General features: G+C 47.3%; 10 protein-coding genes across 10 annotated transcripts; 4 read left to right on the forward strand and 6 right to left on the reverse strand.

Annotated features, from left to right (window-relative positions):
* Positions 1–124: 124 nt before the first annotated feature.
* Positions 125–936, reverse strand: I302_104488 (uncharacterized protein; the record flags this gene model as incomplete). The annotated part of the gene is made up of 2 exons (XM_019189843.1): positions 125–735; positions 804–936. 2 exons carry the CDS (start codon positions 934–936, stop codon positions 125–127), a joined length of 744 nt encoding a protein of 247 aa, XP_019049405.1.
* A 539-nt stretch (positions 937–1,475) lies between these two features.
* Positions 1,476–2,195, reverse strand: I302_104489 (uncharacterized protein; the record flags this gene model as incomplete). Its single annotated transcript, XM_019189844.1, has 5 exons — positions 1,476–1,508; positions 1,617–1,630; positions 1,709–1,789; positions 1,877–1,898; positions 2,037–2,195. 5 exons carry the CDS (start codon positions 2,193–2,195, stop codon positions 1,476–1,478), a joined length of 309 nt encoding a protein of 102 aa, XP_019049406.1.
* A 514-nt stretch (positions 2,196–2,709) lies between these two features.
* Positions 2,710–3,617, forward strand: I302_104490 (uncharacterized protein; the record flags this gene model as incomplete). Its single annotated transcript, XM_019189845.1, has 5 exons — positions 2,710–2,805; positions 2,952–3,006; positions 3,121–3,224; positions 3,368–3,422; positions 3,601–3,617. The coding sequence occupies 5 exons, from the start codon at positions 2,710–2,712 to the stop codon at positions 3,615–3,617; spliced, it is 327 nt and encodes a 108-aa protein (XP_019049407.1).
* Positions 3,618–4,088: 471 nt separating this feature from the next.
* On the forward strand, positions 4,089–5,683 carry I302_104491 (uncharacterized protein; the record flags this gene model as incomplete). The annotated part of the gene is made up of 5 exons (XM_019189846.1): positions 4,089–4,199; positions 4,263–4,330; positions 4,420–4,473; positions 4,555–4,655; positions 4,776–5,683. The coding sequence occupies 5 exons, from the start codon at positions 4,089–4,091 to the stop codon at positions 5,681–5,683; spliced, it is 1,242 nt and encodes a 413-aa protein (XP_019049408.1).
* Positions 5,684–5,812: 129 nt separating this feature from the next.
* I302_104492 (uncharacterized protein) lies at positions 5,813–6,726 on the reverse strand (the record flags this gene model as incomplete). The annotated part of the gene is made up of 5 exons (XM_065869891.1): positions 5,813–5,849; positions 5,927–5,948; positions 6,054–6,076; positions 6,137–6,164; positions 6,399–6,726. 5 exons carry the CDS (start codon positions 6,724–6,726, stop codon positions 5,813–5,815), a joined length of 438 nt encoding a protein of 145 aa, XP_065725963.1.
* A 601-nt stretch (positions 6,727–7,327) lies between these two features.
* Positions 7,328–9,026, reverse strand: I302_104493 (uncharacterized protein; the record flags this gene model as incomplete). The annotated part of the gene is made up of 10 exons (XM_019189848.1): positions 7,328–7,474; positions 7,569–7,624; positions 7,722–7,905; positions 8,005–8,043; positions 8,126–8,211; positions 8,276–8,302; positions 8,371–8,479; positions 8,543–8,581; positions 8,656–8,737; positions 8,857–9,026. 10 exons carry the CDS (start codon positions 9,024–9,026, stop codon positions 7,328–7,330), a joined length of 939 nt encoding a protein of 312 aa, XP_019049410.1.
* Positions 9,027–12,299: 3,273 nt separating this feature from the next.
* On the reverse strand, positions 12,300–13,956 carry I302_104494 (uncharacterized protein; the record flags this gene model as incomplete). Its single annotated transcript, XM_065869892.1, has 5 exons — positions 12,300–12,340; positions 12,479–13,282; positions 13,402–13,530; positions 13,608–13,662; positions 13,732–13,956. The coding sequence occupies 5 exons, from the start codon at positions 13,954–13,956 to the stop codon at positions 12,300–12,302; spliced, it is 1,254 nt and encodes a 417-aa protein (XP_065725964.1).
* Positions 13,957–14,575: 619 nt separating this feature from the next.
* I302_104495 (uncharacterized protein) lies at positions 14,576–15,855 on the forward strand (the record flags this gene model as incomplete). Its single annotated transcript, XM_019189850.1, has 4 exons — positions 14,576–14,967; positions 15,073–15,146; positions 15,225–15,352; positions 15,433–15,855. 4 exons carry the CDS (start codon positions 14,576–14,578, stop codon positions 15,853–15,855), a joined length of 1,017 nt encoding a protein of 338 aa, XP_019049412.1.
* Positions 15,856–16,647: 792 nt separating this feature from the next.
* Positions 16,648–19,377, forward strand: I302_104496 (uncharacterized protein; the record flags this gene model as incomplete). The annotated part of the gene is made up of 4 exons (XM_019189851.1): positions 16,648–16,835; positions 16,988–18,551; positions 18,674–18,898; positions 18,994–19,377. The coding sequence occupies 4 exons, from the start codon at positions 16,648–16,650 to the stop codon at positions 19,375–19,377; spliced, it is 2,361 nt and encodes a 786-aa protein (XP_019049413.1).
* A 421-nt stretch (positions 19,378–19,798) lies between these two features.
* Positions 19,799–21,935, reverse strand: I302_104497 (uncharacterized protein; the record flags this gene model as incomplete). Its single annotated transcript, XM_019189852.1, has 8 exons — positions 19,799–20,031; positions 20,139–20,270; positions 20,373–20,571; positions 20,658–20,756; positions 20,838–21,204; positions 21,338–21,425; positions 21,487–21,581; positions 21,664–21,935. The coding sequence occupies 8 exons, from the start codon at positions 21,933–21,935 to the stop codon at positions 19,799–19,801; spliced, it is 1,485 nt and encodes a 494-aa protein (XP_019049414.1).
* Positions 21,936–22,181: the final 246 nt, after the last annotated feature.

A 22,181-nucleotide genomic window follows, 5' to 3' on the forward strand; every position in this document is an offset into this window, starting at 1 on the left:
CAGCATGCATAGCAAGTATATAGCCTAAAGACTAGATGGACCATAGTCTGCATGGAGCTACTGTAGATGACCTTGCTCACAGGGTTTACATGAGATTTTGATCTCATCAGAAAGCAATCAGGCATCAGGCATTCTCCAATCTATTCACCTTATCGTTCAACTTCGTACATCCGTTCTCCAACTCCTCCAACTTATCTATGTGACTGTCCGTCTTCTCACTGTCATCCACCTCTTCTGATTTGAGAGAAGCACCTTCATCGCCAAAGTCGAATTGACTAATCAACGAAATGTCTTCCCCCGCCTGTTGTTCGATCCCTTTCGACCGAGCATCCTCCAGTAATTCCACCCTACCCTGAAGAACCCCCACGATACCTTCCGAATTGAACAACCTCTCATCCCTCTCTCGATCCCACCTCTCCCTCTTTGTATCCATCAGGTATGTATCAACACCCTCATTCAACTCCACTCCCATTTTCCCCGTATGCGCTCGATCAACCTCATCCAACAACGCTGCTGCGATTTCCTGTAGTTCATATTTCATCCCTTCGCTTGAGGATGGATCTAGCTCAACCAACCTCAGGGCTAGCAGGGTGATCACTTCCCCGTTGATCTTTTGGGATGTAGCTCTTCGGAGTTGGGTCTCGTACTCGGAGTTTAGTTTCTTCATACTGCCTCCGAAATTCTTCTTACTTTCGATGACTTGAGCTAATTTCTCGTGAACATCGGTGGAACGATCTGCAGTGTCCGTGAGCTGCAATCACATCGCCTCACCGACTGACTGACTGAGCGAGTGAACAACTCACCAGATACACCAATATCTGCCTCATCGCTCGGCGATTCCTCGTCTTCTACACGAGGTAACACCGAGTCCTCCCTCATGGCTCTAAAAGCATTACCTTCGAGGGAATTATCGTTTGCGTCTATCGTAGGAGGCATCTCAGTGTAAGTATATCCAATTTAGAGGTCATCTTCGCTTTGAAATCGTTGTTGACTCAATCCAACATACGTGCGATAGAATACAGATCACAGTGGTATGATGTTTCCATGTTCCATGATATTCAGTATTTATCATCAATGTGCTGAAGGCAAGTAAAGAAGGACAGGATGCCATCCTTTCACAAGCTTTCTTTGGTTAGTGTGGTTTGATTTGATTTTACGTTTTGAACGTCATCTCCTTTCTTTGCTATTATGCCTCAGTCCTATGACGAGGTCCATTATCTGTACTGCAAAAGGACAAGTCATACATCGCGTCTCAAAGCAAAAGGATAGAACAGCCTCCGTTAAGAGCAAGAGGACAAACCTGATTGTAGGCCATTTAATCTCCGGGTAAGTACAGGTAGATGCTGAGCACGGTCAGTGACGTATATGTACATGAACACAAGCGGATCATCAGTTGACGTTTACTTTACTATGCATATTTCTTTACCTCATTCCTTTCTGTTTATTGGTTTACTTGAGATGGTGTACAATGGTCTTTACTCCTTCTTACCTGTTGGGCCCACTCGGAGCTACCAAAGAAATTGAACGTCAGCTTGTCCGTTTGTCAGGTCCGTGAGTGTGTTATCTGGGGATGATAGCCTCCCGCAAGTAGTAAAGATGGAAGCAGCAGGACTTACACCATCGAGGTAGACTGTAGAGAATTACAAAGCAGTATCGTCAGTAACTGTTCCATCTAGACGTACTCTTTACAAGTCAGACTTGAACTTACAATGTCGACCAACGGCGAATCCTGCACCAACACATGCGGCAGCTACGACGAAAGCCATAGGGTAGAGTTCGACAGGGATGTCTGAGGTGTGATAGAAGCGTTAGTCGGGCGTATGTCCACCAAAGGGTATAACAGGAGAACAGGTGGTACACTTGGAATACAACTCACCTCGAAGACCAAATCGGAAGATCTTAACATAGGATATCATGAGTCAGCATCTGTAGCTCCACCAGTCACGCCAAATCTCCAAGATGTCCGTCTACTGCTCACATACCCTCGACCGCTTGGTGGGATGAGGAGATGATTGATGGATAGAAACCCCACTCACAAGCTTTGATTTACCACCTCGTTGTTCTTGGGTGTTCCATCGTCTACCTGCAATGCCCAATCCGGTGGAAGCGATGGAGGTTCGTGGGACAGCGGTCCTGAGCGCGGGAGCTCGGAGGGCGGTGGAAGTTTGTCTGAGAGCGGCGGTGGATGGGAACATTGTGGTGGTTGGCAGGATGCTTTGAGAGATGGTTCAGTAATTGAGATGTCGTGAGTGTAAGTAAGAGTGGATATGTTATGTTGAGGAATGGAATGGAATGGGATGAACTGATTGACTGATTGACTGATTGTTGATTGGTCTCCCTCTCCCTCTCCATCTCCACGTTCCCATGGTGCATTGATTGCACTCACTTAGACCCCGATTCAACCGTACAGTGCAAAGTGACGTCACTCTCACCCAACCTTAAATCGGACAGTTTAAGGATAAATATATCCGGTCATAGGCGGAGCAAAAATGTGGGGTCTCACCATGTCTCGCTTGCCTAAAGGGTGGAGATCACCCTGGTATAGGCATGCGATCGCTGATATCCCCACCGGTTGAGATGCATCCCTGCATACCCGTTGACAGTGACAAAACGTCAAGAAACAACCAGAACGTGTAATTACATGACTTGAACCTCTTCATCATCCTTCTATCCCATCCTCAATCAAAAGGAACAATCCCAACAGCCAACATGTCAGTCCAAGCTCAATTCGATAAAGCCGTGGCTATCGTCCAAGGTCTCCCAAAGGACGGTCCCGTCCAACCTTCTCAAGATGACAAACTCGCTGTGAGTGAGCTTCCATTCAGAAGACTGTCTGGAAATCCAGTCAAAGGGATATATTCCTGTTCATCCTTTACCTCAACAACCGCTATACTATCGCAACGATATTCGAAAGGGAAGGGAAGAACACTGACACTCAAGTGCAATCATAGTTCTACGGAGCTTTCAAACAAGCCAACGAAGGCGACAACACCGGACCTGCCCCTGGTAAGTCCGATAAACATCCTTATAAAGACTATACTTCATGTCTTGCAATGTGTAACAAACGACAACATCTCTAAGAAAGAACTCGAGCTGACTTGTCTATACATCTGTCACCAGGTATGTTCGACTTTGTCGCCAAAGCCAAATACAAGGCCTGGAAAGCTCTCGAAGGTACCAGCCAAGAGGACGCCAAGAAGAAATACGTCGAATTGCTCAAAGCTGTAAGTGGATCGCTCGACTCTCTTTGCTAAGCCAATACGCCCAATATAGATGACATCCCCTTTCCCTATCTGTCCACTCTTGTTGACGACAGCCGGTGAAGATAAAGAATTATTTGCTGATAGCACCGTTGACGCGACCGCAGATCCTTCAAAAGCAAGATGACGAGGAATCCAAAAAATACCTCGCCGAGCTTGATGGTGAGTAGTCTCGCACCTCTTTTATCACATTCGTCCCTTCTTTCGCACATACCCCCACGCAGCAGTCGGGCATATCTGGGTGCCCATCCATCTCCATCTTCAATCCCTCCCCTGTATCTTACGAGTCAATTCTGCTTTTAGGGATTGCTGCTGACTCGTTCACCTTGTTCTCTCTTAGCTGCGGCTTCTGCCTAAACGTGAAGAACCAGTCTAGGAATAAACGTATGGGCGTACCGTGAGATGGATGAGGTAAACTCATGCAGAGTAGAAACGAGTATACAACATGCATTTTAATGTGATATCGTATATACTGCAGTATCTTGCGAAGGTTTTTCACGCCAGGATCACACGCAAGGAGGGGAAAGTCGTGTTGTAACAGGAGTGATCCATGGTCTTAGTCGGTGACATGATGTTTTTTCTTGAGAGTGGGTGGGTGGAGGTTGATCACAATTCGACTTGTGCAACTCCCATTCATCTGCTCGTTCCCTTCATTCTATCCAAGATGTTCATGGTGAAAGCCATACAAGAAAGGAGATCCCCAAGATGTATGGAGCGATCCCAGAAGACAACCAGCAAACCATATAGATAAATAGATGATACAGCCTCGAAAGTCCCCTTGATATCGCACGAATATTTACGTCTCAAATCCCATACTCAACCACCACCATGTTTGATCCCAAAGAATTCACCATCCGTATAGCCTCGGCAAAACAGGCCGAAGAACATGCCAAGGCATGTTTTGAGATTCCCTATTGGAGGGTGGGGATGAGCTTTGAGGTGGGTCACGAACGAACATGCAACGGCACAGAACGCTGATTTTGGGTACGGTATCTGAGATAGCAATTTCTCGAATTTGGGTACAAGGAATCACAAGCTTCCTGGGCGAAGGATAATGGAATGTTGACTTGGTAAGTTCGCGCTCTCGTTTTGCTGTAGCTCCCGGTTTCAGGACGACCCGATAAGGAATTCACGTGTTGACTCGTCTTGCCAATCGTAGGGTCCTGGTTAGGAAGGACGATTATGATGGTCAAGTATACTCCTTACTTGAGACGTGAGTGTTGGGGTTACTCTGATGATTTTTCCTATCTCTTACACTATCGTACCACGACTAACACAAGCTATATCCGCGTAGTCATCGAAAGAAAGGGTTCGTAAAGCCCAAAAACGGCGGACAAGTAGAGAACGGATATTGGTATAACATCACAGCTGTAGTAACTCCAATAAGACATCGCGGTAAGTCCATGCTCATGTTCATGCTCATCTTATTTTCTTCCCTTGCCAAGTACATCCGATACCCTATTGTCTGTTGAAACTCTCATACACACGTAGACAAACTGATCGTATGAGTGATAGGAAACGGCTACGCGACCCATCTTCTTCGTCTCCTGCACTACGTCCTCCTCTCCCCCTCATCTCCAGGCAATCCACCATCGCATATCCCCCCCTTTCCCAGACACGAGTGGGGCACACCACCTCCCGCCGTCCCTTCCGATCTCATCGAAGCTATACCATCACCATGTGCCAGTGTACTTTGGTCTGATGTACCTACCCAATTCTACGAGGGCTGTACGATCGGATTGACCGGGAAAGGGTACGAGTATAGGAAAGAATGGAACAGCAGATTGGTCTTTGATTTGGACCTGTCCGGTCCCGATATGGATGAGAACAGTTCGAATGGCGATGGGTGGGAGATGATCTATCAAAAGGATTTGGAAGAAATCACTTCTATCCTCACATCCTCCACCAAGACCCATCTCTCCAAGTTGGACACTTCGTCAAAACCATTATGGACCCATGATCCATCTACTGCTGGATCATTGACCTTCATCGGAACAAGAGGATCATTCATCATACCCTCACCGAGATGGAAAGACCCCTCGAGGGAACTACCACTAGGTGTCAGGCTGAGACCCCGCGATGGAGAAAAGGGAGGAGATATCATCATATTGATCGCGCTGGAAAATTTCCTGGTCGAACAGCGACTACTCCTCACCTACATCCATAATCTCCTTCCTGCCCGTGTACCCTCCCTTCTCAAGATGTTGGAAAGCGTGGTGAAGGAGACAGGAGCTCCATGGACGCAAGGTGAGATATGGGGGTTCAACCCTGCTGACGAGTGGGTAGCAGCTCTCGCCAAAGAGAATGGAAGGGGTGTGAAGATTGACACTCGAGATGGAATACGGAGTCATGTTTTGGGGGTATGTAATTACCTGGAGGGAGAGGGGGAGATGGTAGATCATCAGATGTGGAGTTGGGTGTAATATGATGTGGTTAAGCCAATAGTATCTTCACGTATATACCATCTCAGTACACCTTCATGTCCGCATCGCATTCATCCAGATAAATGCATATCACAACCTAAAATCTAAGCCAAAGCGTACCTAGTCCATCTAATGTTCGTGATGCGCCTGTTCGAATCTTGTACCGCTGTAAAGTAGGAGTAACGTCAATATGGTGTTTAAAAGACTATCTTTTGACATTGAATAGGGATAAAAAGCACTGACCAGTATCCACATACTTTGGGTCCTATCGTTGAGAAAATATGAAAAGTCAGCTTCGAGCAAAAGGCAAAAGATTAGAAGGAGGAACTGTATTGGGTCGTGGATTGCGCATTGCTCCGTCTGCACTAACCTGGCTTATCGAGGTTGATGAAGCTACAAGAAAGAATACAATATGTCAGCTAGATTCCATGGTCTTTTGAAGAGATAGCTTACATCTTGGGATGTCCGAGAGGTCCCATACCTAGTGAGCAACATCGACGTTAGCATGAAGCCTGACAACCCAGCACAAGCAAACCCCAAGCCTTTCTCGCTCATCCTGATTGATGTTTCCGCCGATCGTGCATCTATCTCCACCATCCGCGAACCATGATACCAGACCCATTCTTCATGCCTTTCTCCGAACCCTCACATCCTCTCTTCCTCCCTTCATTCGCCGCTCACTTCTGCTCGAAATGAAAGATGAAGGATGACTCACCCCCATCGCAAGTCGCCCTTCGCCCACTAACCAACCTCACCGGATCCTCACTGACCATCCCCATAGCGGACGGCGCATTAGGCTGGAACTGCAGCGCAGTCTGCTCGAACCTCTGATTATCGTACGCGTGAGGCTTGGGGTTCTGCCCCGTAGACCATGTGGAGGGGACGTTGGGTGATTGTTGGAGTGTGGGGGTGGTAGATGATGAGGGTTGTTTATCCTGGACTGGAGCTGATGGTTGGGGGATTCCTGCGGCGTATGTTCGGATGGAGGAGGCGAAGGAGCGGGAGAGGGTGGTTGGTCTGGGAAGGGATCGGAGGAGTGACATTGTGTTTGAAGAGTTTAGCTTGTTCTTGTTTAATATATATGGTCTTGCACTGATTTATATCTGTTTCGATAACATATCGTGAATGATGAGATGCGAAGCAGCATAATATCAGCGATGAGACTGGCTGAAGCGACTGGATGGGTGAGGAACGGAATCAATTTACGGCAATTTCACTGAAAAGTGGCAATGTGGCATCATCATCCAATGCGAAAACATCTCAAAAGTCATCAACTGACCTTCTCATATCTTTGAGCGCAGCATGGGCCGAAGGCATCTAGTACTCGGGCGAACGGCTGGAGCGAGAGTTTTGAAGATAGACGATCGATAAGTCACTTTGTATCGAGGGAAGCTTTTTGATTAGAAAACGCAGGATTCAGAATCCTCCTCACTCCTCTTCTCGTAATGTGTATATTCATATGATGCATCTGACATTACTTTCATTCACAGAATCATTAACGTTAATATGATATTATAATATTGATCATCCAAAACTCTTGTATCTCCCAATACACTAATACGTGAGCATTCCACCAAGGTGACAAATTGTTTACATATATTCTCTGTGCTTCTTCGGCCTTGTGCTCAGAGACAAGAGTAAGACCTAAGCTTTAACACCGTGATCGGCCGATTGACTTCCAGTCGAACCCTCCTGAGCTTGGGGATTGGCGTGGTATCGTGGATGTCCGAGGGGGAAGATGAATTTGTATAATGGTCGAGTAGCCCAGAGGACGATGATGATGAAAACTGGCTATAAGTCCATTCAGGAGTATCAGCCTCAGGTCGCGACAGCTGTAAGATACTTGACCGATAGCGGGATGGTGGAAGACGATGATGCCACTTACAGCAAATTCGAATACACCAAAGTACACCTCTTTGGTAGCGGCTTTCTCGTATGCGCCTATGAAACAGGGTGAAGTTATGTCAGGTCATATCAAGGCATAAGGAATATCACAAAGGGAAGATTGTCTTGAGAAGGAATGGAAAACCGAACTCACCTTGAGAGCCTTCAGCGATCCTCATGATCAGCCTCACGAAAAACAGTACCAAACTGATCATGATCTGGACCATGAGCGGTTTGATGGCAGGTACGATAGTCTCGGGAGGAGTCACCGCGAGGACCCTGGTGGATCGTTTGAGGATGACAAGGCAGAAGACGAAGATGATGATGGTTGTGATTGCCTAGAATTGTTTCAGATTAACATCGTTTGTGTCGAGGAGAAAGATAAGGGTAGAGTTTGAAGTATTGTATCAAGGATAAGGGGTGTAAAGTTGACTCACTTGAAGGACATTACCAGCGAGGAAGATGATGGTGGAAGTCTGATTGAAGCGATGCATGATTGTCAGCGATGCAGAATAATTACAAGCACACTCGAGAGATTGGTGGAAGGTCATGACTCACTCCCAGAGCAAACATCGGAGTGGCCTCCAGGATCTCAGCTGCCTGAGCGGAAGCCCAGAAGTATTGACCAGCGATTTGCATCAGGACTAAAGAATGGTCAAGAAAATATCAGTCTTGCATGTCGATGGTTCTGAAAGTATTTGAACCTACCCCATACTACGTCGAGGATGATGAAGACTAATAGTATGTATTATGTTAGCACGAATGCGAATGGCTTGGTGATACGTCACAAGACCAAGACTCACCGGTCAACATCGATCTTATTCTCATGGGAGTCAAGCTATCTCCATTAGGCATGTACTTGAGACCCCTTTGGATGGATTTGTAGATCGCAGCGGAGACGAGAATTGTAGCCTGCAACGGCACGTCGTGGGGACAGGTCAGTGGTCTCGTCCGTATATTGACGCTGAGACTCACGATTTGAATAAGAGAGATACCAAGCAAGAAAGCCATTCCCTATGAGGTACAACAGGGCACTATGTATCAGCTATGGCCCACTGAGTGGAGCGCAAGAGGTTAATATCACTCACACTAAACTCGTGATCATGACTATAAAGTCTTGCGCCATAACCCAATGCCTCGGTAATACAAGCGAAGAAGAAGAGACCGTGGCTGTACCACAGAAGGAAATGAGCGTTCCTTCGCCACATCACCAGGTCAATGGATATCGTGATAGGCATGGAGGTATATCAAGGAGAACCACAATAGGTCGGATGGGCAAAACCACTCACACACTCCTGGTACCTCGTTTCTTGACGAACCACCAAAGCTGCCCACCCATAATCAACAAGAACACCACACACCCGACAATACCCATGGCGAGCGACGGGACGTAACCGTACTCCCAAAAGGGAGCTTCGGCGGGAGCAGGTGGATTGATGATGGGTCCAGTGTACGGCATGATGTTGATTTCTATAGCCTATGTACCGTTTCGTTAATAAGTGAGTGTAGTGTTGTTTGACGGGAGAGGGAAAGCCCTTCTTATACCTCCTAGAGATTGGTCTTTGGCTTTTCTATTGACGCCCTCGATGAACGATACCTTGTCGTTCGACGGGTTGAGAAGGTCTGGAATGGGAATGGGTGAGATCGGTTGTCAAGTCGACGAACGAAGTTTTCGAATCGAGGGTGAGAGAAGTTGGCGAGAAAGGTATGTCCCTCTGTCTTCGAACTCTCAACCGAGAGACCTTTTATACCTTTCCTAAGGGGTCAAGAGTGAGACATTTGCCCCACTTTCACTTGCATTCTCTTCTAGCTATCGCATTGACTCTCACCCTACTGAATACTTAACTTGTTATAAGCCAAAGTAGGTCGCAGCAATGGTGAAAAGCCACAAGACAGAGAATGATCATCAAAAGTGATCAAAGCTGAAATCGATTTAAGCTCCATCATCCAACTAGATCTAGGGTCTTAGCCGTGATGGTGACTTGAGGCGTAAGGGGTAAGTGTGAGATCATGATGCGCACTGATGCCAAGTGGATGAGAAGTTGTCTTGACTTCTTTGACATCATGCGTTGATATTTCACAAGTTCAGGAGGTCGGAGGTATTTCTCGAGGGCAGATTTAGGTTGGATGGTCAGAGCGCTTGATAGTTCGTATAGTACTCGAGCATGGCATCATCAAATGCGGGAGCACGAGGGTGTGAGCTTGATCGATAATTTTGGCGAGATTTCAAAGCTGTTAACGGCAGATCGATCACTCGCTCGGTAGACCTTGCGCTACACAGTAGCGGTTTGCGTTCGATCTTGATCTAGCCAGTACTACTGTACGCATTGTGACAGTGGTGATGTGTTGTGTAGGCCAATCAGTTGATTACTGTGTACTGTGTACTGTATCCCAGTCCGCAGTATAAAATCCTAATTGCACGCTATCACACTCACCATTTGATGTACAGACCAAGGTACGTTATCCGAACGTACCGTAGTCACAGCACCCTAATGCAAACAATCGTGTGTTGTGTGTTATGATGTAAAACGATAGATCACCTAAGCCTGACACATTCATCGATCAGGCTCGTGTTTGAATCTAGATTAAAATCAAAGATCCTTTGGTCGTTGTGCTATCGTTCCTGGATTAAGGATTGAGGATGAGCACTGATTCGTTGGATTAACGCTGCTGTTGATATGATGTAATAAATATGATCCCAGCGAAATGGGATTGTTCTCGTTGACGAACCACCAAAGCTGCCCACCCATAATCAACAAGAACACCACACACCCGACAATACCCATGGCGAGCGACGGGACGTAACCGTACTCCCAAAAGGGAGCTTCGGCGGGAGCAGGTGGATTGATGATGGGTCCAGTGTACGGCATGATGTTGATTTCTATAGCCTATGTACCGTTTCGTTAATAAGTGAGTGTAGTGTTGTTTGACGGGAGAGGGAGAAAGCCCTTCTTATACCTCCTAGAGATTGGTCTTTGGCTTTTCTATTGACGCCCTCGATGAACGATACCTTGTCGTTCGACGGGTTGAGAAGGTCTGGAATGGGAATGGGTGAGATCGGTTGTCAAGTCGACGAACGAAGTTTTCGAATCGAGGGTGAGAGAAGTTGGCGAGAAAGGTATGTCCCTCTGTCTTCGAACTCTCAACCGAGAGAGACCCTTTTTATACCTTTCCTAAGGGGTCAAGAGTGAGACATTTGCCCCACTTTCACTTGCATTCTCTTCTAGCTATCGCATTGACTCTCACCCTACTGAATACTTAACTTGTTATAAGCCAAAGTAGGTCGCAGCAATGGTGAAAAGCCACAAGACAGAGAATGATCATCAAAAGTGATCAAAGCTGAAATCGATTTAAGCTCCATCATCCAACTAGATCTAGGGTCTTAGCCGTGATGGTGACTTGAGGCGTAAGGGGTAAGTGTGAGATCATGATGCGCACTGATGCCAAGTGGATGAGAAGTTGTCTTGACTTCTTTGACATCATGCGTTGATATTTCACAAGTTCAGGAGGTCGGAGGTATTTCTCGAGGGCAGATTTAGGTTGGATGGTCAGAGCGCTTGATAGTTCGTATAGTACTCGAGCATGGCATCATCAAATGCGGGGAGCACGAGGGTGTGAGCTTGATCGATAATTTTGGCGAGATTTCAAAGCTGTTAACGGCAGATCGGATCACCTCGGCTCGGGTAGACCTTGCGCTACACAGTAGCGGTTTGCGTTCGATCTTGATCTAGCCAGTACTACTGTACGCATTGTGACAGTGGTGATGTGTTGTGTAGGCCAATCAGTTGATTACTGTGTACTGTGTACTGTATATCCCTCTCAGTCCGCAGTATAAAATCCTAATTGCACGCTATCACACTCTCACTCATTTGATGTACAGACCAAGGTACGGGTTGATCTCGAACGGTACCGTAGTCAAGCAAAGCACCCTAATGCAACCAACCCAATCGTGTGTTGTGTGTTATGATGTAAAAACGATAGATCACCTAAGCCACTGACACATTCATCGATCAGGCTCGTGCTTGGTCTAGATTCAAAATCTGATAAGATCCTTTGGTCGTTGTGCTATCGTTCCCTGGATTAAGGATTGAGGATGAGCACTGATTCGTTGGATTAACGCTTTACTGTTGATATGATGTAATAAATATGATCCCAGCGAAATGGGATTGTTCTCCAGTATGACATAGCATGGCATGGACCTCTTGGTGAAAGAACGAGTTTAGACGAGGATCGTAAGAAAGCGCGCTAGTACCTGCTGTCAAGTGCACTTCGAGCGATGGCAAAAGTCGATCTTCCCGTTGAAGCTCTACCTGGCTAGGCTCTTCAGCTTAAGAGGTATTACAAAGCATAAAGCAAGATCATCCCTTTTCTTAGCATCTTCAGATCAATCTGACCCTCCTTCTAAGACTAGGCCCCCACTCTGCGGTGCTTACTTATCATCAATCGACACAATGTAAATTGTCACTTTGGATCCCGTTCCGGCGTGAGAAGGCTGTAAATCAGTCCACTAGACTAAGTAACGTAGATCAATCAATTAGATAAATCAAAATCTGTAGGTGTGATTGTATGAGTAGAAGTACATTGTGTATGTGTATGTTGATTGATGAGTACCTGAGTCGATTGACCGATCGCCGTGTCACCGTCAATCACAGGCGCAAAAGACGGTCAGTGGTGTGCGATATTTTTGAGGGACGAATACAACATCTTATGCATTTTTTGATATGGGATGAGACTATGTACTGGCTGGTCTATTCGCGAATAACTCGTCGAGCTCTGCAAGTGGAAGGAAACACCTGATCAGCATTTCATTAAGATTGTCTTGGCGATGCGCCCCGTTGATCCATGATCCGGCTTCCGAGAGCCTTTCGTCTCCGAAATACGGGGATTGAAACCTCAGAGCACTAAACTCACCCCTATCCAAATCCTCTTTCCTACTTTGTCCTCTGCCACCTCTGTCACCTCTATGTGTCCTCTCAGACCGACTCTGGCTCTCCATATCGACATCCTCATCCTCACCACCCTGTCTCCTCCTCGCCATATTCTCCAACTCCTTATCCAAATCCTCCTCTGTCCTCCCGCCTCGTCTTCTATCAGGCCTCTCACCGTACGGTCCCCTCCTCTCCCTCCCTTTACCTAACCTCTTTGCAAACTCCCTTCCCTCGCCACTACCTCTCCCTGCGAAACTGAACCCGCCATTCCCTTCATCCTGTTCATTGTAACCTATATTCCTCCTAGACGACGAGGTTTCTTTCCCAGCTGTTCTGCCGTGTTTCCTATACCATTGAGATTGTTTAGCCTGTTTCCGTAGCTCAGAGTCCGCCTCTATAGCATATCGTATTGTGATTCTCGCGTTCGGGTCGATCCCATCAGCTAATTTGATTTCGTCCAGTCCATTATCAGGTTTAACTAATGGTTCCAGATCGAATGCCCCGCTTCGTCCGCCAAAAGTTCCTCTTCCTTTACGTTTGATCCCTTCTTCCTGGGTAGGGATAGAGGTACCGGAGAGCAGTTCCTGCCCTTCCAGTGATGGAACGGGTTCAGGTTCTGCGAGGGGTAATAACGAGATGGGCACGGAGTGGGCGGATCGTTCGAGTAGAGGATCGTCCCCTTCTGCAGGGTCGAAGCCTGCTTTGGAGAGGACCGTTAGGCCTATCAGGGCGGAGGCGGCGGTAGGGAAGATTAGGTGGAGGGTGGTGTCGTTTAGCCATTCTATGCCTGATTGAGTATCTGGATTAGTATATTCCATACACATATCGGAACAGGCAGAAGGAGAGGGAGTTAGATCAGATATGGGATAGGGCAAGAGAAGAAGAGAGAGAGGCGAGATCACATACCCATCACTCCTGCGCCTAGACCTGATGTCCAAGAGAATACTTTACTAGTTGATAAATGCTGTATCAAGTCTGATTTTATGTATAGGGCATTCGGCTTTATAGGTGATGATGTAGATGCTGAGATTGCCTCTGTATTCGGGCAAGCAGTATCAGCCGAAGAAAGTTGCCAGACAGTAGTAGCAGAGGGTAGCAGGAAGACGACGTACCCAGCCAACTCGTAGGATCCTGTTTATCCAACCTCTTAGCCAAAGCTGCTATCCGCTGGTGAAGGAGAATGGGATGGTCAGCTCAGAGTGATGATTGATAATTGCTAGAGAATCGTGGACATACGGGATCCCTCCTAAGCTTCTCCTCCCCATCCAGATGAAGTATACCTGGACTCTCCTCCATCAGATACACCTTCCCCCTTGACATCCTACCCATCAGGCTCTGTACATGATCAGGTATGGCAGGCTGATAATCGTCCAATGGTCTGTCCAACGCTGGGTTCTCCACTTCGATGTTCTCTTCTTCTGAATCACGAGGTGGCGGTGTACCGTCGTAGGGGAGTGACATTGTGGTGGTGTAGTCGTTGATTATGTGTTGTGCTATATATGATGAACACTGGGATATATATATAGTCTTGGTTGTATAAAGTACTCGCGTCTATGAAAGAACAAAGTCATTTTAAAGAGGTGAGGCTGATACCACCAGCTAACCACGTGGCAGAGGTCAAGTTCTGAGACTGATATCCGGGTTCGGATAAATACGAGTACTGTATGGTGGTGATGCTCCAACGTAATCGTAAACGGTGTTGTCATAGAGGATTACCATTACGACCAGTGTACTAAGTGTTATTGTTCATGTGCTCATCATCTCACCATACTCACCAACCACTCCCGCCTCCCCAATTCATTGCATTGAGTCAAATACACTCACTCATACGGTATAGTACGTAGTGCAGCACCCCACTTGGTGAACCACAGCAAACTCATTTTCATCCTCATCCTCATTATCATCAAGTGATCAATATCCCTTAAGTCGTCCCTGTGTCACATACACCCATTATACTCCTTTATCGCACCTTCTAGTAGTGAGTATCAATGATCCAACCATATCAGTAAGCTGGTACATGCATGATTTCGAACATACTGACTTGGATCACACATAGACTCAGTAAACACCACCACACACAATGTCATTCTTCCGACGAAAGAAGGACGAGCCCCTAATCCCCCCCGTCGCTCCACCCGCCGGAGCATCCGCTCCAAAGGCAGATCCGTACGCCCAAGCACCCTCCAATTCGAATCGATACGGCGGAGCAGGCAGGGGCGATCCCTACGCCAGATCCAAACCTGCCGCCGGGGCAGGAGGAGGGGATAATCCATATGCCAAAGCGTCGGATCCCAACGATGCGGCGAGGAACGAGTTGTTCTCTGGTTTTGCTGCTCCTGAGAAACCTAAGCCTGAGAGGAAGTATGGGTATGAGGGGAGGGAGATGGAAGAGGATTTCGACGAGGACGAAGAGGTCGAGGGGATTAAGCAGGAGATGAGGGGGATTAAACAGGAGAGTTTGGCTAGTACTAGGTGGGTCTTGCTTGTCTCTTTTATGTACTGATCACGTGTCCCCCCTCTATCCTTCCTTCGACCAACTCGGGAATGGAGCTGACAATCACGATTGTCATCTCGCAGAAACGCTCTCCGACTCGCTAGAGAGGCTGAAGAGAATGCTAGAGGAACGGTCGCCAAGCTTGCAGATCAATCTGGTGGGTAGAGATGCTACATTGATGTTACTTGAATATTGTGATCTAAATGCTAATTTTTGTTATCTACTACCACCTCAGAACGTATCGCCAACTCTGAACGATACCTTGATATGGCCAAAGCCAACAATCAACGGGCCGAAGACAAAGCTGAAGAACTGAAGAAGTTGAACAGAAGTATCTTCAGACCTGCTGTCACTTGGAACAAGGTGAGTGCTGCAGTCATTTAACCCTCACATGGATGAGAAAGGAGACTGATCACTTGGGTATTTTTGTTTCATCCTCACAGGACGCAAAGCGACAAGCCGAGGAAGACAAGATCAACGAGCGTCACGCAATGGAACGACACGACCGAGCCAAAGCCCTCAACGACGTAACAGATACAAGAAAGAGATTGGGCAATGCGGCCAACCCATCACCTTATGGAAATAGTTACGAGAGGCAACCTATGGCAGGCGAACAAAAAGCCAAGAAGGAGGCTCGCTCAAGATATCAATTCGATGCTACTGCCTCCGATGATGAGTTGGAGGATGAGTTGGACGATAATCTCAATGAGACCTATGAGGTCACCAAGAGATTGAAGAACTTGGCGACTGCCATGGGAGATGAGGTGACGGGACAGAACCAGCGATTGACCAGGGTTACCGATAAGACTGAGAATCTCGAGTTTGCGGTTATGAAGAATACGGAGAGGTTGAAGAGGATCAGATAGGGTGATGGTCGACAATAAGTTTCCGAATCAATAATTGTGATACCTCAAAAATAATTGTCATTCCAATAAGATAGTGTCTCGCTAGTGCTTATTCGTTTGATCAGATATAGATGAGATCGGAGGGAGGATTTGTATATATCTATGGTAGGATTTGTATCAATATTTGTTATGCAGTTTTCAGTTGGATACCTTGACTCATACGCTCTCTGGCCGTTCACCTTACGCTGCGGACGATCCTGCTATGCTGCTATGTCACTGGATGAGGTATGCTATGCATAGCCATTCCCAATGGTAGGAGAGGTGTTGATGACTACGTTGTCATGTTTTGTATAGTGTCGTTGCCGCTCGGTGTAATCTCAATCTCAGTAACAGTTTATCCGAGCGCAGTTGAATAATGAACATGAAATCTGATTATTCAATCAATCTCAATATATAACCCAACCCATTCAAAACACACTGCTTGTTGCCATCATCATCATCACAACAGCATATATGTCTGACTGACGACATGTTCCGACCGACATCAAACATCCGCACCTACACCTACACCTACACCTACACCCCCCTCTCGGAGATATAGTCAAGTCACAGTAGTGTAGTCGATACCACGTCATACCACGCTGCAAACGTCTACTTTGTGAGACAGCCAAGCTAACATACACCCTCCTTTCATCGCCTCACTATCTTGGAACCATCGTAAAGCTTCACCAAATATATCCAAATACATCTACTCCTACTCTCGTTCTCATCTAGATCGTCACCCGTTACTCATCATCAAACACCCAAATCACCATGTCAACTTCCACCTCAACATCCACCGACCCACCACCACCAGACTACGTACCTTCACAACCCCAAATCCTCATCACCCCTTTGCCTGACTCGGCAAGCTTCTTCTGGGGTAGGACCGTGCAGGGGGAGATATATGTGAAAGGTCTAGGGGAGGGGAGTGGCAATAGGACGAATTTAGTCAAGAGCTTGTGAGTGATTTAACCTCTATCACGATCCAAGTGAGGGTAGTCGGATGGATGAGGAATGGCTTTTGTGTTGGTCCATCCTTATTCCACTCATTCTCTTGAGTGGCCAATGTCTATCATACATGTGACTGATCATAACCCCCTCAACACTGCAGATCGGTCCAACTCTCACTTACGAATCATCTACCTAATCATCCAACATTGCAGGTCCATGAATTCCCCATTCAGACCTTGTATCCACCCAATCCGACCACCAACATCTCCTCATCAACATTACCCACCTCATCGCCTTTCTCAACATCTCACAGATTCTCGATCCACCTACCATCTTCCTCATCCCAACAAGCCCAAGTCCAGGGAAACGATCCACTACCCGGTACGCTAAACCTGACATCATACGAGAAAGGTGAAATACGCTATTCCCTCTCTGTCAAGCTGATACTGCCCAATGATCAAGTGATAAGTGAAGAGATGAGGATAGAAGGTACACCTCAGGAAGTATCATGTCAAGATGACCATACCAACATCACCAATCAGGACGACGCCATCGCAGAGGTAGAGGAGAAACTAGAGAAAGACGGGGCATTAGCTCGACTGCTGATTGATCAAGACCAGCCTAGGTTGGGCGAATTGCTCAGGTTGGGATTGGAAATCAGACCTGCAGAACGGAAGAAGACCGGTGTGATAGGTCTGGCTAAACAGTCTGATCCTATCGAGACGCTCAGACCATTACGAAGGGTGAGAGTGGAGCTCTTCAGGAAGGTGGTGATACGGTCAAACGAATCTTCTTCCTCTATCGCTTCTTCCTCCTCTACCACTCATAACAGCGGTTCAAGTTATAAGAGCATGACGGAACACCAACACCTCACTCTCCTTCATGCGTCTGGTAAATCCCTTCGATACCCAGGTACAGGTCGGAATTACCCTCCCCTCAGAGTACTCTTCACCATCCCCACTGCTCAATTGGGCGTAGTCGCTGAACAGACCTGGGGTGAAATCACTTCGACCGTGCCATACCATAGCGTAAACTTCTTCATACGAGTTACAATAGGTTTCGGCGATATCTCACCTAACAACACTAATAAAGATTGGATCCTTTCTAGAGAAATTACAATTAGACCAAAGAGATGGAAAGAACCTAGAGATGTAGTTGTTGATCGGGGGATGATACCCAATTTAGGTAATGGGACTGATTCTCCTATTCCATTGGGTGTAGGTTTGCCGACCGAGAACGACGGTGGTCCGGGAAGTACCAGTCAGATAAGGCAGGGATCAGGCTCAGGTTCGGGAATATGGACAGAAGAAGATTATAGGAAAGAAGCGTACAGACAGAAAGGGAGAGATGTCGTAGGAGACTCGGGAACTTTTAGGCCTGATAATGATGGGCATAATGACCTGCCACCTCCGTTCGAGAGTGATCAAGCTGGACCGTCAACCTCTACTTCAAATACGAAAGCTCATGGACCTGGAGAAGGCGGATTACCTAGTTTTCTGGAATCTGAAGAGCAGGCTCGAGCGGGTGATGTTCCGGTGTTGAATCAGACGGTTAGGTCGGAGAGGTTGGTTCCTGTCAACTTCGATCAGGATGATCAGGTTGTCATACCTGATGAGAATGATACGGTAATTCAGGACGATGAAGGTCAGACAGAAGGGTTTGATAGGAATAATTGGGTGGGGAGGAGAGGTAGTCTGGGGGGAGAGTTGGGTACTTGGGTTGAGGTGAGTTGTCTCATTGTTACTGCAATCATGTACCACTCCTTCCAAACAGGCAAATCAGTCCCAAATGGACATTGTAAATCGTTGTATCATATTCAGACTTACTGAACATCCTCACGCTCCAGTACGACGGGTATGAGACCTTCTCAGTCGCCCCGCCATCTATGGATGCATCGTACGGTGCTGGAGGAGCTATGGACCCGCCTCAGGAGGGCGATGAGAATAGTGTAAATGTTGTGGGAGGCATGGTGGCTAGGTTGGGGTTAGAAGGTGAAGGTGTGAGTATGCAGGGGTTGGAGTTGATGGAGCATCTTGGTTTGGGCGAGGGAACTAGGATCGTTGATTTACAGGTGAGTTACTGCCCGCTCCTCCTGCGTGCATTACAGAATATGGTCATATAGGCATGCGCAGAAGGGAATTGACAAAATATCTTGGCATCTCACAGGACGACCTCCCACCTGGAATCGACGAACCGTCTTTACCAGCCCTTCCAGATTTTCATCCACACTCCCACGTGAATAACCGCCAATCCCCTCCCCCCGCACCATACATCTCACCTTCGACCCACACCCACACATTACCTCCAGCCCACGACCCACCTTCATTCGATGCTAGTCAAGCTGCCAACGCTGTAGGCGGAGTGGCTACTTCGCACATCAGATCTCCTGTTGGATCGAATATCCCGTTGGGAGTAGGAGTAGGAGGCAGAAGACCGAGTAGACATGCTTTTGATGATACCGTGGGTGTGGGGCATGTTAGCTCCCCGGGGGATGCGCCTCCTGGGTATGAGCGGGCGGGTGGAGAGGGCGGATTGCCGCCTTATAGTTGATTTTTCACGATGAAGGAAAAGTGCGGTATGCAGATGTTGCTTTGAGGTCCTTTATCATTCGGGATGGTATCATGAACTAGTCCTACGTGACCTCAAAGACGTCGCTTTACTGATATGTCGCAAGTCGGCCGTTCATGATTGCATGAGGGGAATGCACATAGCAAGAATATGGAATCTGCGGGGTTCATAATCTCACCGTCACAGAATCCTTAACCAGTCACAGTAAAACTAAGCTAACCAAACAAAAACAACGATCAAACTAATCAAATTTCGACAACATCATGACCGTTACTTAGACAATCGATCCATCTTATCCTATGAACCTTAAGCAATCCCACAACTTATGATCAGATCTCATTCGAAATTAACGTTGAGTAATGGATCTTCCACCCGTAGCGCACATCCTGGAAATGACCCATGTCTAAAGGACGTACCTAAAACTCAAATCCCTAATATCCGACTCGTTATCCAACGTAGTGCCCGGCTTCGCCACAGCCTCCTCGTTCCCCTCCGCTGCGAGCTTATCCCGTCGTCTGTTCTCAAGCTTGCAGAGAAGCGTGAAGGATGCCATAGTTACCATGTAGACTATGTAGAGACCCACTATGGCTCGCATGGCGGTCCGGTAGAGTGGTTTCTCGGTGGCGAGGAAGAGTTCTGTCGAGTCGAGGTTAATTAGCTTACAAGCTTGTTTTCTTTTCCTTTTCATGTTCTTTTTTTTGGGAGGGGGGAGGGGGATTGGAAGTACAGTGCAGTAGACTTACGAGGACCACATATCGAACCTGTTGCGTAACCTATATAGAAGAATGTGGAGAACAGAGTCTTTCGCGTGTGACCCTTGATATTGGAGGAGATGATTGATAGGTTGACGATGACGATGCCTTGGTTGCATGTGGCTGATCAACAAAGCAAATCAAGATTTAGCATTACGTCGACCTGTTAATGGTGGTTTATAGTATACAGTACAGAACTACGCTGAAGGAATGGGTTCAACTCACTAAGCCACAATGCCCCGGCGAGATTCCATTTACTACCCTCGTAAGGCAAGGTTTGCAGGAGAATGGCACCGATGAATGGGATTACAGCGAGTAAAACTTGGATAACACCTCGTCGGTTTGGGAAATACCGACAGGCCGCTACGGCTATCCCTAGGCAGACGAGCTGCATACCGCATGCGGGGAGTTGGAGGACGGTGGTCTACAATGAGAATCGAGAGTAAGAAAACTGTCAGCGATTTCGACGCTGCCTTGTCTTTTCGTTATTTGATGTTGAGATACACTCACAATGAAAGTACTGTATCCTAGACCGTTGAGAATGAGAGTACCGAAGTTGAGCACTGTACATGCACATAGACAGAACGCCCAGATGAACGTAAGATAGAACTACAGTATTCATCAACCACCTATCCGTCAGCTCTTCACCTTTTATTTATGGTATTCATGCAGTGGCCGTCACAGACCCACCCTAATATCCTTGAGGGTATCCCAACATTGATCCCACTTCCATTCCTTTGACTGAGCACTCTGATGTTCCCTCGCAACCCTATCCACAGCGATCTGTCTATCCGTCTCGGAAAGGAACCACGCCCCCTTGGCATCGACGGGGACGAGCCATGTAAATGCAAGACCAATGACGATGGACAGTGCACCTGCAACCATCATTGCGATTCTCCAGCCAGCGATGGAAGCTTTGATGGAACTTAGACCGTAGAGGAAAAGACCGCCGAACCCCTGCGCAATGATGTCGGCGCCGTATAGGGCTGCGAATCGGGCGGGGTGCTCGGCTTTGCAGTACCAAAAGGAGATTAGGACGACGAATGCTGGGTAGGCACTGGGGAAAGACTGGTCAGCTGCGGTGATTAGGTGGAATGGGAGTGGAGAGTTACCTTCCTTCCATTAGACTGGGGGGTTAGGAAAGATAAATATCAGCGTTATACATATACGTGAGTTGGGAGATGACTCACCCAAGTAAGAATCGAAGTGCAAGAAGATCTCGAGCGTTCTGAGGAGCAGCCTGAGCCATCATGACACCGCCCCATAACACGACAGTAGCTACGACCAGCCACAAGTCAGCATCGGCGGACTCACATTTGCCAGAGACGGTCAGATTTACCTCCAACATAAGCTCGGACAGAGAACATGTGCAGGATCTTGATTGAAAGCAACTGAGAAGCGAGTGTACCAAAGTAGAAGATACTTGAGGCCCATCTGCACATATTACCCCAAGGGACAAGCAATCCACTCAACACTATGCTCTCGGGGTTTAGACAGAAGGAAGAGATGGACTAACGAGTAATCCTGACCCTTCAGACCCAAATCCTTCTGCAACCCAAAGATCGCAGCAAAGGATAACCCCCGCTTATCGAGATATTGACAGAAGTAAACCAGCGAAGCGAGCGGCAAGACCACACAATCGATCTTCCTCAGGACTCGCTTATTGTCATCTTCGCTGATTTCGAGAGGTTCCGCAATTTCGTGCGAAACTTCATGCTCGACTTTACGTTCCTCGTCGATCGGGAGGTCATCGTGCTCGGAGTGGTTCTCGTTGATGTGATGGGACATTGTTGATAGCTTGCCAAAAAGAAATCTTGCGATGTTTGAGGAAGGTCTTCGAGAGATGGCCCAGCGGATGAGAGTAATTTATATACGGTTGAACAGGATCAACGGGCATCTAACCCTCTGCCGGTTACTCAAAAGGGTCCGAATTGGAGATAAGGATACGTTTATTGCCAAGCCACATTTTTGGAGTCTCCTCGTATCGTAAGTCCAGGGGATCGATAGATAAGTCATGTGAGCTGCATGCACCGG

The sequence above is a fragment of the Kwoniella bestiolae genome, chromosome 2 (genome assembly GCF_000512585.2).
Source record: "Kwoniella bestiolae CBS 10118 chromosome 2, complete sequence".
In the NCBI taxonomy this organism is placed as follows: Eukaryota; Fungi; Basidiomycota; class Tremellomycetes; order Tremellales; family Cryptococcaceae; genus Kwoniella; species Kwoniella bestiolae.